The sequence below is a fragment of the Python bivittatus genome, unplaced genomic scaffold, assembly GCF_059951505.1.
Source record: "Python bivittatus isolate LINGU-HERP-01145 unplaced genomic scaffold, Pbiv_v1 ctg000530_np1212, whole genome shotgun sequence".
Classification (NCBI taxonomy): domain Eukaryota; kingdom Metazoa; phylum Chordata; class Lepidosauria; order Squamata; family Pythonidae; genus Python; species Python bivittatus.
This window is the reverse complement of record NW_028277085.1, coordinates 5484915-5498240: the sequence shown is the minus strand read 5'-3', so window position 1 is coordinate 5498240 and position 13326 is coordinate 5484915. Positions and strand designations below refer to the sequence as shown.

Below are 13326 nucleotides of genomic sequence, written 5' to 3'. Positions count from 1 at the left end.
CCTCTGCTTCTCCATTGGAGGGAACATTTGCCTCGCTCTCCCTGATAACTTGGCTTCAGGTCTTGTAAGGCAAATGCTAATTCGACAACTCTCCCGCAATACCTGGGCAAAACTAGCTGGAGTGAAATTAATCAGTTTCTGAGCTCTCTTAGGCATGGGAAGAGACAATAATACAAAACCACCAGGCTTCTAGTATTTTCTTTTTTTCTGTTTGTCTGTCAGCTCAGAGGTAGATCAGTTCAGGAAACTGACTTCACAGGAAGAATAAAATTATACTTTATTGAAATAGGCTATAGTAACAAAATTTTGTAGTTTTAACTGTTCCTGGATGACTTCTCCAAAGTCATCTCCATGGCTTCTTCTTTCCCCTTTTGCATGAAGCGTGGATAAGGTGATTTTTGTTGCTACAGGATATACAGCACTAAGGGCAGGACAATGGTTTTCAGTCCTCAGTATTTAAGGTCAGCAGAAGTGACTGCTTCTGAGAGGTTGAGAGGTGAACATGCTGGTGGTAGGGAATGAACTTTGGCATCCAATGAGATAAACAAGGAAACTTCCCATTATTCTTGGGTGAGCATTTGGAAAAGAAAGAGTGAAGATCATTCATGTGCAATACAGAACGTATTACTGGGCACTGTTAATGTGCATGAAGATATTTTTATGGAAGATAGCTCTTGTAGGAAAATTGGGTGATTTTTTTTTCTTTTAAAGAAAACGAGCTGCTTGTAAATCTGTGAATGGGTCTCATAAATACAAAGGGAATTCCAAGGATGTCAAGCCACCAGATCTTTGGATTCATCATGAGAGACTGGAGCTGAAGCCTATTGATAAATCTCCAGATCCCAACCCAATCATGACAGATACCCCAATCCCTCGGAATTCCCAGGACATCACACCAGTTGACAACTCTATGGACAGCAATATTCATCAGAGACGAAACTCATACAGAGGTGAGGGTAGATGATGTTGAACTTATCGTTCGCTTTGCAGCATATGATAAAACCAGACATAATTAAGATGCAGAGCATAGACTATAGTGAAGTAAGCATGATGAAATTTCCCCTGTTGGGACAACTCACAATTGTTTTCAGTTGCCACCATTTTCTTTATGTTAATAATGCCATATTTACATAGCAGAATGCAAATCATAAGAAAAAATCTGCAGTACTTATGCTATGAATGTGTCATTACAGGTAGTCCCCAGTTTAAGAGTGAGTTCCATTCCCAAGGTGTATCCTTAAGTAGAATTTGTATGTAAGCCAGAACTGTATTATTGTATAATACTGTATAAGTAGTATTGTGTATTTAACTCAAATTTTGCTACAGCAGGCTCCGTTCTTAACTACGGGTCGTCCCTAAATCAGGCATTCTTAACCTGAGGACTACCTATATTGTTAAATACATTATTTTTATTACTAAAAATCCACTGAGAGATTCTCTTCTGGTTTTTATTTTATTTTGTAGAATTTTAGCAATAAAGGCTGCAAATTTCTTTGAATGAAATATTTGAAGAAAGGGAAAATACTTTTTCAATACTTGAAGAGCACTTTTAGGAAGAGATAGTTGTTTTAAAACACTTAAGCTGCTGAATCTTGTGATTATTTCCTTATAGGACATAAAGACAGCAGAAGCTAACATTTATTATTCTCAATCTAGGGCATGAGTCAGAGGATAGCATGTCCACCCTTGCAGGAAGAAGAGGGATGAGACCAAAGATGATGATGCCATTTGATTCTCAACCTCCTCAACGTAAGTCTAGCTTCAGGTATTATCTACCAAAGCCACCTTGAATCAAACATTTTTGGTTCCAATCCATCCTTACAAGGTTATCTTGCAGTATATTTAAAGCAATATTCTAATGCCAAAGTAATACACATGCTAAATAGTCTTCTGGCTAAATAACCCACTTCCATTTCCCACTGATTGCTTCCTTTTTTTAGAATTAATGTTATTAAGTTCTTCCTATATAGGACCGTAGAAAGAAGCTGCAAGGGTAGATATCCACATGTGAGGAAGGAAGGCCTTTCTCCATACAGGGAGAGCAGGGTTTCCTCCCCCCCTTCTTGGATTGTGCCCCTGCACCTCTTTGCTTTGATCCACGCTTGTAATGGCTTCCATTATACTGAGTGGGCCAGAATTCAGGCGCAGGGGAAAAGAAGCCTTTCTTCTCTGGTTTGGTTTAATGGCCAATCTGAAGAACACTGAATCTGAGCTTCTTAAAGTTTTCCTTAGACATTGACTTTGTCCCCAGTCCCACTTGCTTTTGTAGATTCACCTTGGCAGCAGAAATCAATTTACTCTGTCTGTCATGCTATTCTAGTAAGAATAGCCTGTATTATATCATAGGTTAGACTTACACCAGGGAATGGGCTTGGACCTTTCACCTTCATGTATGGATGTAGGCTTGTCATTAAATAATTTAACAAATATTAAGTAACAACACTAAATGGAACTTACTCAGCCATTGTTTATATATGGCATGCTTATATCCAAGAAATGTCATGTGCGGTTGCGGGCTCAATCAGTTTAATATATTTAAATATTATGAAGTAGATAGAATGCCAGAACAATAGAAATCAGAGCCAGAGTGCAATAGTGAATTACCCAGATACTGCTTATACCTACTGAAAATCATGTACACAGTAGTAGAAAAAACTGAGGGAAATAATGTGAGTTTTCTCTGAACAGAGTTGAGATCCTCTATATAGCATAACTTGTATAACTACGGTGGTGACATACTGATTTGTGTTTCATGGAATTGCAAAGATTTTAAACTGATTTATTTTTCTTTAAAAGAGTTGGGAAAGTGCTAGAGGGAAACAGATGGTATTTGGGCCATGGAAGTTACAAGATGGGAGATCAAGAAGAGACCAAGTGATGCTGATGGCTCCTCACTTAGGGTAGTGAAACAGTAGGAGAAATATACTGAGAAATTGAGGTCAGAAGAAGGCATCCAAAATTAATTAATCACTGTGATTTAAAAGGGTATTTAAGAAGCACTGAAAGTGATGAAAATCCAAATGTCATGTTCCCCATCATGAAGTTGAACCATTTTTATATACAATATTAAGACTAGCATGGGTTGTGGTTATGGTGGAGATATACTACAGAGTAATTCTCTCACAAATGGTGTAAGCAAACTTTCATTATTCCAGGCTGATATGTTTAAAATGTTTCATAGTTTCACAAATCTTTTCTTGTTGCTTTTCTCCTCAATTTTAATATAGTGAGACCAATAACATTCATTCATTTTTGGAGATTATTGCCTTATCATGTTGTTCTATTAATGCATTTGTTTTCTGTTTTTTTACTGAAAAACTAAACTTTATTATGGCCAAAGCCCGGCAAAGAATAATAGAATATAAAAAATAAGGAAATGATATAATGAAGAAGGGCAGACATGCAAAACCAGTCATAGGAAGGACTGACCCAGGAGGTATTAAATGCCAGAATAATCAAGAAAATCAAAACTATAATGATATATAATAGGCAAATCATGCCTAAGTAGAAATACAGTGAATAAGATATGGATAAACCTAGCACCACCATAAAATACCATATGTATAATATACTACACAGTGCATAAAATAGGTAAGTATTAGTAGATAAAACAAGTATCTATAAAAAGCCAGGGAGGCAAAAATGCATGTAAGAAGGGCAGTATATAGGGCAGTGGAAAGTCTTGGGGAAAGATTAATATGATTAATGGCAGGGTTTCCTTTCTTCCCCTCCTTGGATTCCACATCTGCACCTCGCTATTCTGATCCACGCTTGTAATGGTTTCCCAATCTTGCGTGCTGCCCAACAGAAGTTTGCCACAGGATATGTTGTGGAAGAGCCGTAGAAAATAAGAAAGATATGTAAAAATGCCTGGGGCAACCTGGGAAGTACTGAGCAGTGGTATGAGATGGATACTTGGTACCTGGCTGTAATACTGACACGCAAGTAGCAGTTGTTTTTACCTCCCCATCATTTGGGATGGGCAATAGGACCACCATGTTTTGTTATTTACAATCTTGTTTTCTTTCACTGTAGTGAGTAATTCTTCTTGGTAGACCCCAAGCAGACATAATATTGATTCACAGTTTAAACATTATAAGGATATAAGTTGGCAACCGTAAAATATTACATCTTTCTCTTGTGTGTGTATTACCTGAGCCTGTGGTTGATAGGGATGAACAAAAATGCCTTCATGCACAGAAAGAGAGAAAGAAAACATTGGTGTATAAACATGCCTGTCTGTATTTAAGTAATTGAGCATGTTGGATTTTACCTGGGAGGAGATCTGGCTGGTAAATGAAGTAAACTGAGGTCAGATCGCTTGTTAGTTTGTTTGCATTGCATCATTTGCCCCTCTTACTTCCCCAAAGGACACTGACAGATTAACAAACACCACTGTTTTTTTACAGGCGCTGCTGTTAGTTTGCTTGCTTGTTCTACTCTGTGACTCCAAACCAGCTTTAAATTCGCCTTAACAGTAGATTAAATTTCAGGGTTACCATAAGCTTCTCCATGCACAGCACTCCAATCTGGTGCAAAGTCAACAATGGTGCAGACTTGATATATAATTATTTCTTAATGAAACCAATAATATGAGAGTGGTTGGGTACCATTACTGAGTTTGTTGTAAGCTATACTGTCAATTTTATCCCAATTTGTAATATATCTAAACTATTCAGATCCTTGGGTAGTATTCAGTATGAAATATATTGCAGGTTTAACATTTATCATCATCTCACAACTATATTCCCTTCCATTGGCAGTATGGGAACAGTGAATTAAACTTTCTTTGGGTTTTATTTTAAAAGCGTTATTTTTATGTATGTTAAATAATAACTGAACTAAAGAAAGTAATGGACCTGTAGCCAGCTAAATTAAAACCTAGGATTTCTCTGTTGATTTCAGCACGAGAAACGATCTGTCTAGACAGTGAAAAGATGATCCTTTTTGGTTACTTAAGGATTGGAGATTTATAAATAAGCTCAGCATTAGTAGGAGTGCAGAAATTGTTAACTGAAGGGAAATTGTAACAGCAATGAAGTCATTTATTTGCTTGCCAGATTACAAGTACTGTTAGTGTGTTTCTATACACATGAAACTAAGGTGGCAGGCTGAATTCGTACAACCTAAATAATTGGTTGTCTTGTGTATATATATTTATGTGATAGATAGATAGATAGATTGTTAGATAGATAGATAGATAGATAGATAGATAGATATATCTGTATATTTCTAGTTTATAAGGCAATAAATAATTTATATTATTCCTTATAAAATAAGCAATAATCAATATGTCTGCCCCCCCCCCTAAAATATTTTGTACTGTACTGTTTCTTCCTCAGCCTGGCTTCTTGGAATTCAGTTTTCCCTTCTTTTATTATACTTACAATTTTATGTTGAGGAATGCATACATTTACTTTTATATAATACTGTAAAGTTGGAGATACTTTGTTCAAAATTACTCATTCCTAATTATGATCCAGTGCATAGCTGCCAGTTCATCCTCAGATATCATAATTCCTCTTTGCTCATATATAACAGAAACTTCAGTTTTATCATCTGTACTCCAGTCTCACTCCTCACCTCAACACAGGGTCCTAGGAAACCATGAAGTTTCCTTTCAAGCAAATCAGATGCTTCAGCACCGAATAAGCCAGCATCTGCAATTCTTGCTTCCTAATGTTTATATCCCTGGAAATTTCTTGACAGAATAGTTCCTCTTCTTCCAGGAATCTGGAACCAGGAGTCCTAGTCTGTCTGTCTGTCTGTTTGTTTTAATGCATTTTTGTTGATAAAAGTGGGTGGGCTTCACTTCAGCATGCATGCTGGTTGGTCTGTGTTAAGCTTTTTTTCTGTCTTATGTTCATTCGCAGCTGTGATTAGTGCTCATCCCATCCATTCCCTTGATAACCCTCACCATCATTTCCACTCCGGCAGCCTCGCTTCTCCAACCTGCAACTATCTCCATCATCAGGCAAACCTATGGCCAGTTGGCACATCTGTGTCCCATTCAGACAGGGCTAATTCCACAGGTGAGAAGAATGATCTGTTTTTGGAGGACAACCGTTAGCAAAAGAAATGTGAGGACAAGAGCCTCATATTATCCAATTACAAACATCGAATGACATGTTTGGGTTGCCATCTCTAGCCCAATTCTACTAAACTCAGAAGGTTGTATCTACCGATTGAACTAATTTTGTGTTCCTTTTTCCTTTTGTAATAGCAAATGTTATAGATGGATTTGATTTGTTCTGCATACTCTGTTATATTTAAGTCATAGCTAACTGTTACTGTTCAATAGCCCTCAACCTTTTAAGCTCTGAGAATAAGGTTGTCATTTCTGTGTTTTTAGTGAATGGCACATTTAAGCTTTTATCTTGGCTCTGATGGTAATTCAGTTTCTCTGTTGAGAATTTAGATTTGCATAATTTGCTGTCTTACTATTAAGGCTGCAAATAGTGACTCTGTAGTGAGAATACTCCCTTATTTAATTGTAGAGTGCTAGTAGCTTCTTTTTGCAACAGTGGACTGAACTAAATTCCAACATCAGAGTACCCATTCTTGCATCCAAAATGGAAAAATTGACAACTTGGAGGTATCTGTACCTAGCATTAATAAAACTACTTAAAAGCTATCCAGCTAAGAAATATAAAGGAGGATGAATAAGATAACAAATTCAATGGTATTTTAGAAAGCTTAATATTATTTGTTTTGATTCAATGATTGTATCAGATCCTAAGATTTTTTTTTTAAATTAACCCATTATATAACCTACATTAAAAGCATAAGACTTTAGCAGCAGTGTAGAGGTTTGTGTAAATGCTGACTAGGTGAGTTTTGGGGTGACTTTCTCATCCTCTCAGTTGTTGGCCTTGTTTGGGAATAAAGGATGTTTGTGACTTACTGTTGGGGGACTACCTAATGCCACTGAAGATGCCTGGCATTTTCAGGGACTCTGGGATTGTTATTTGGAAGTAAATCTAATCTTTCATTTTCTTTCCTAATCTCCAGAATCTGTTCGAAATACACCTAGCACAGATACCATGCCAGCTTCTTCATCTCAGACATGCTGTGCTGACCACCAAGAGCCAGAGAGTGCTTCCGGATCTTACCTGCCCAGTACACAGGAAGAGGAGACGAACCAAAACCTCCCCACTGCCCACGTCCGTCCCTCTCATCCCCTGAAAAGCTTTGCGGTGCCAGCAGTCCCACCCACTGGCAGCACCTATGACCCTGCCTTGCCAAGCACACCTTTGTTATCACAGCAAGGTGAGTACCAGTGACTGTGTTACAGAAGAGTGAAAGTAGAATGGAGGGAATCGTTCAGCGATACTGTTAATGTGATCTAGATCTCTGTTTTTTTAAACTTGGGCACTTGAAGATGTGTGGACTTCAACTCCCAGAATTCCCCAGCCAGCATGCTGGATGGGGAATTCTGGGAGATGAAGTCCGCACATCTTAAAGTTGCCAAGATTGAAAAACACTGAACTAGAGAAGAGTGTCAGAGCTTCTTTGAGGTTTTTGACAACTGCAACAAAATCACAATTTCTCTAGAAGGTCAGTTTATTGGCACTTCTCTGCAAGAATGTCTTCCCTGCTGAGGGAAGTTGAATAAATCACCTTTTTGTTTACACTGACTTTTTTATTTGCTTTAATGCAAAGACCTGATCTCCCCTTTCTTGCCAATTTATCAGGGAAACTGGGAAGACATTACCCTTGTTCCCACCCTTTAGCTTTCTTTTATTCTGTGGAATTTATATAAAAACGATTTCGCCTTTTTCTTGAGCTATGTAACCCTTGTCACAGAATTGTGTTCAAACTTATTCACTCATCATAGATAATCAGTAGTTCTGAAGTCCTTGGTTCCAGTCCAGTATTCAATACATGCAGAGTTATGTATCAATAAAAAGTAATTAGGAGGAAAAAGTAATAAGGAGTAGCAAGTAATAAGGTGTTGTCAGTCTGAGGAAAACAAGAGTTTTCAGCTGATTAGGCCAGAAATGCTGTCAGCTCAAAAGTGCCACAGAAATTGTTCCATTATCACCCAAATATAGCTAGTACTAATCATAATTAGCTGCAGAAAGTTGAATACAGGACAAATAAATTTCTCCTGGGTAAACCACAATTCCCATAGGGTTCTTCCAACAAACCTAGCATTCTTCCATCTCTTTGAACTTTGGATATCAATGCAATTGCACTGATGCTCTTATAGACTAGGTGGCTGAACCAGGAGCTGTGGGCATTGGTTCTGCCAAGGCTGCAGTGATAGAACCCAACTCCTTAAAAATAAGGAGCTTCCCTGGCTCCTGCTCTTCCTCCTCTGCAACCAAGGAGGTTCATTAAAACAAGCAAGATTGTTCAGTTATTGCAATTGAAACACCATCCTTTTGTATAGATGTGGCTCATTGACGCATGTACAAAAGGGAGGGGTTTGGATCATGATGCCACAGTTGCCATCTTTCCTGTATTTATGGATATAAACTATTTAATGGCAACAAACCTTTTACATTATCAATATGCCATTATATAAGTTTGTCAGTTAAAAGATTAACCATGATTATAATTGTGTCAAGCTTCTAGCCATCCAGTTCATTCAGTGAAGACAGCATCAATTGGAACTCTAGGAAGGACTCGGCCTCCAATGCCAGTTGTAGTCCCAAGTGCCCCTGAAGTGCAGGAAACCACAAGGATGCTTGAAGACACAGAAAGTGTAAGTGCACTTCTAGAATATAGCCTGGTCGTGCTATATCACGTTTGAATTCATGCCTGTAAATCAATGTAAAAATAATGGTAATGAAACCCTTCTGCTGCACACTGTAGGCAGGAAGAAAGTAGACTAGATATATCTAGTCACGTTCTAGGGAAATTATTTCTCCAGTCCGAAGGACTTCCTGATCCATCTCCTGGCAACCACTGGGGCACACTCTGTCCTATCTAACTGAAGTTGGAGTTTCCAGCGTGAGGATCAACCCCTCTTAAAGGCCAGCAATATTGGTGGGATTGGGAATCCAGTGTTGGATTTCTGTGCAATATTAGAGAGCTCTCCTCTGACCTTGGAGAAAACCCAACAATCCTATACTCCCTAGGAAGGTACCCCTTGGATCACAGCATTGCAGCCCAAGCTTTTTAAAAGCAGATTACAGTTAACTGCAGGATATATTGAGCATTTATAAGGTGCTCTGCTGTTAATTGCCCCCATGTTTGGTTCATCAATAGTTATGAATTTCTTCTCTTTAATAGATGTTCCCTTTTGTCCTAGTAATGCAGTTTAAAAGATCTGAAATAGCACTGCTAAGGCTTCTAAAGCTCCAGTTAAATGGGCTCGGCAGTATTGTTCTGAAGGGACCAACGATCTAATTCAGTGTTTTCATGTAATAGCAAAATTTGGAGAGGCAATTAAACATGAATCATTACTTCATAACTATAATTGTGGGTGCAGGAAAGTTGCTTGCTCGTTTTCTCCTCTCCCATCACTTCTGCCTTAATACCTCATTTATTATTTGTCTGGGTATGTTCAGATTATGTGTTCTGGTGCTGCCATTGCCTTCGTTTTTCTCCCTGCATTGCTTTTGCAAAATGAAAATTAGAAGGGCCCATTTCCATTTCTGCAGCAACATAGCCAAGCAATGTGGCTTTGCTGCTGTGTCCTACCTTAGCACCATTGGCCATAATTCTTCTTCCTCCCTGCCCAGCAGTGCAGCTCATCTTGTCCAATAACCCTGTTAAATCTCCTGCAGAATTATGAACCGGATGAACTCACCAAAGAGATGGCCCACCTGGAAGGACTAATGAAGGACCTTAATGCCATCACCACAGCATGATCACCTTCCCCAAGGAATGACTCCAAATCCTAGTTCACAGGTCTTGGGGCTTAGCCTTGGAGCACAAGGAAATGTATAAAGACTAGGGGACAGCACAAAAGGGACCTGCAACCAGCTGCAGCATCGGGGCCAGTTCTGGTTAACCAAGTGACTTTTCTAGTTCATTACCCTGAAATGAACCTGTTTGAATGTTGGGATTCCACTTCTTGCTGAGATGATACAAGCGAGGAGTGGGGAGATGTCTCAGGCTGATGAAATCTAGTATCCAGACAAAGTTAGCATTAATCTGAGACAGGTTTTGTCTCGGTGCTGTGACCTTCCCTGCTTTTTCAGTGTTGGACATTCACATTTATGTACAATTTTATTTGTGTGTTTTTATTTTATTGTATCTTTTTTATTAAAAAAAAAGTGTAATCTGACAAAAAAGAAATTTGTGTTGTTTCCCACAGCCTAGACGGATGTCTGATTGCTTGTTCTATTGTGTACGGGAATTCATTGCCAGTGTGGATTGTTCCGTTTATTCGTTCGTTTTTGGGTTGGGTTTTTTTATTTTTCTTTCTTTTTTAGTGTGTATAATTATGTCACCTTCCAGCAGTTAATCCATGGCCTTGGGGTATGCTGCATTGCTTTTTGTAAGCTTTTTTATTTTTATATTATAATAATTAAAAGCCTGACTAGATCCTTTCTCATCACTGTGAGGTTAGCTATCTGTTTGGATTGAAATGTAACACTGAGAAACTTTTTGCTTTTGAGCGTTTTCAGTATGGGAGTAGAATAGGTAGGCTTGGGCTGGAAGCCACAGAGTGGTAGGAAGTTTCACTGTTTTCAGGGGCAATGCAATGCAACTTTATTCATCGGACTAGTTTAAACCATCCCCTACAGTATGCCCAGATGTGAATTAAATAAATTATTATTAGGAATAATTCCAGAATGGCTACTAACTCTGTCTGCGATTACTCACTTTTGTCATTACCTCTGTCCATACAAGCCCTTGCCAAAAGTACATTAGCATTACTCCTGTGGCTCCAAAAAATATCATATTAATCAGCCCCAATTCATCAAAGGGAATTTTAAAAATAGGATGAAGACTTAAGTTCTCATCTCCTTTGTAAATTAGTCATTTAATCTGTTCCTTGCCAATTGCAAAGGATGTTCCACTCATAATGTTGGGTCCTTTAAGATAAGATACCACAGCGTATCTTAGCAGGACAGCTTTCATTGTTTGAATGTTTGATTTTAAAGATATATAGTTCCTAATATTTACATTGAAGCATGAGTTTTATTCCAGATATTTTAACATACATGGATCAGTTGTAAGCTATGTGTGAGCCACCATTCTATGTAGCTGTAGATTATCTTAAAGGTTTTGGGGAATACTTTCAGTGTTGAACCACAATCAAAACAAATTATCTTTGCAGGAGAGAGGAAAAAAATGTAGGCATGTATGTTTGTGACTCAGGTGCTGCTCAAGCCAGTAAAAGAAGTAGGGGGGAGAGATAAAATAAATGCCTAATAAGCTGGTAAAATTCTATTTCCTCTCTATTATATTTGCTGCCCATAATCATATTGTTCTCTGCCATCTTCTACGATGACAGCTTAACATGCTGAAAAAGGAATATTTGTTTTTTAAAAATAAACAAAAAAAACCAGCATTGGGTATCTCATGTTGGCTTAAACAGAGATTGAAGAATGGGAGGCTTTGATTTTTTTTTTTTTTTATTGTAACAAACTTAATTGGCCTGAATGGTATTGTACCAAGTGCTAACAAGATTATGAGGTAGTTCATAACCTTAGAAGCACACAGGGCTGGAATCAACTAGAGACTTTGTAAGTTCTTTTAACCTCCTGTGTGATTAAAGCTTGGATTGTATGTTGGTAGCAATTCAGGTTTAGAATCACCTGGCATACGTTATCCCATTCTAAAATAGTACAGGGAAGAAATTATTTTCAGGAGCAGGTGAGAGGAGAGCTACGTCACCCTTTCTCTGTCTTTCTGTCCCTCCCATTTCTCCTTTTTCCATGCTGTTTTCCTTCCATGGACCATTGCAGATCAGCATTTGTTTGAACTGATGAGCTGAACTGATTCATTCTGATTAGCAGCTGTAACATGAGCATTAAGAATTGCCAAGCTGAATCCAAACAATAAGCCATCTATTTTTTAAAAGAATATTTTTTGCAATTATATAAGAAGTGCCATGAAAACTTAAAGTAGACCACCTTGCTCACTGTTCTGTCTTCCAGTAGTAACCATTGTGACACCTCAGAGACATCCATAAGTTGACTGTTAGGGTGTGGATTTCTGCCTACTACATCTTTCATTCTAGTGAGTTAATTTGATCCTCCTGTTTGGTTGGAGTTGGAGCATTTAATGAAAAGTGTGACCAGCTTTCAGTTAAATCCAAGGAGTGGAAAGGTTCACACCTTGACCTGCAGTCAGGTATCTTCTGTATGCATTTTTGGAGGGTGGGAGCAGTTTGCAACTTTGATATGCGAACTAGAGGGGAAGGTCTCACCCTTTCTCACCCTCATAAACCAGAAACATCTTTTAAAATTCTTTTGCCTCATTAGAAGATGTTAAAAGAGTAAATTAAAAACCCTAATGTATGTACAAATGTTAAAATGGAATTCTCTGAATTGAACTATAGATGTGTCCTAAAGTTGACTTCATCAGGGCAAGTGACAATAATGTGCTTGAACCTTTGTTGGAAAGGCAGGACAGACATGTAAAGGTAAATCGCATTGAATGGGTCTTCTTGTGGCAAGAAGTGTTCCATATGGCAGTTTTTCATTGTACAGACCTTTTCTCATAGCCAAGAATATGAAGTCTTTTCTATCTTTGGAGTTCTCACTGCATCCAGTGAATTTAATTGAGGCGCACATTCTGCTCCTCAGATGTGTACATTTCTCTCTTACTAGACCCAAAGAAATGCCATCTTGTATACTCAGTGTCCCCCCCATTGGTGGGTTGTTGTGACTCTATTGCTACTTACGTAGAACACAGTGAATGCTGATACCGCCATGAATCTGGGAAGGGGGTGGGGGGTTGGGAATATTTTTAATAATAAAGCAACTGTTCAGAGTTGGTTTTTTAAGGTTGAATCAAAAAGAAAACATTTATTCAAGCCAGCGTACAATATGTATTGCACTTTTTACATTTTAACACTGTTTTTTTACATATCTTGTGGTTTTAAATTTGCAACATTGTGTAACTTGTAGCCTCATAGCTGCTACGTGCAGCTTCCTCCACTTGAATAAGGGGGAGGGGGTGGGGGGTGGGGGCAGAAGAGACTCCTGTATATTGCTTTACAGTTTTGATGTAGGAGAATTCTGAGGACTGCTGTAAACTTCTACCTTTCTGTACATTATTTTCTGTAGTATTTGCTGTATACTCTCTACATTTTTAATACTGTCATGTTTATTATTTGGTATTGGATATCCAATACACTTTTTTAAAATCTAAATCCAGTTCCAATTTTGTCAAGAGTTTTTGTTGGTTTGTTTTAGT

At 38.1% G+C, this 13326-nt stretch overlaps 1 protein-coding gene across 6 annotated transcripts in view; it reads left to right on the top strand.

Moving 5' to 3' along the window:
• NEO1 (neogenin 1) overlaps positions 1 to 13072 on the top strand; it is a 73981-nt gene extending 60909 nt beyond the window's left edge. For 3 of the 6 annotated variants that reach the window (XM_088148454.1, XM_088148452.1, XM_088148455.1), the window contains exons 23-28: positions 712 to 950; positions 1657 to 1749; positions 5874 to 6032; positions 7012 to 7269; positions 8574 to 8710; positions 9738 to 13071. In XM_088148454.1, the coding sequence (XP_088004580.1) occupies positions 712 to 950; positions 1657 to 1749; positions 5874 to 6032; positions 7012 to 7269; positions 8574 to 8710; positions 9738 to 9821 (970 nt within the window). In that variant the 3' untranslated portion in view covers positions 9822 to 13071. Of the gene's footprint in view, positions 1 to 711; positions 951 to 1656; positions 1750 to 5873; positions 6033 to 7011; positions 7270 to 8573; positions 8711 to 9737 lie in introns of all 6 variants that reach the window. The other 3 variants (XM_088148453.1, XM_088148457.1, XM_088148456.1) reach the window with 3 other exon arrangements.
• Positions 13073 to 13326: the final 254 nt, after the last annotated feature.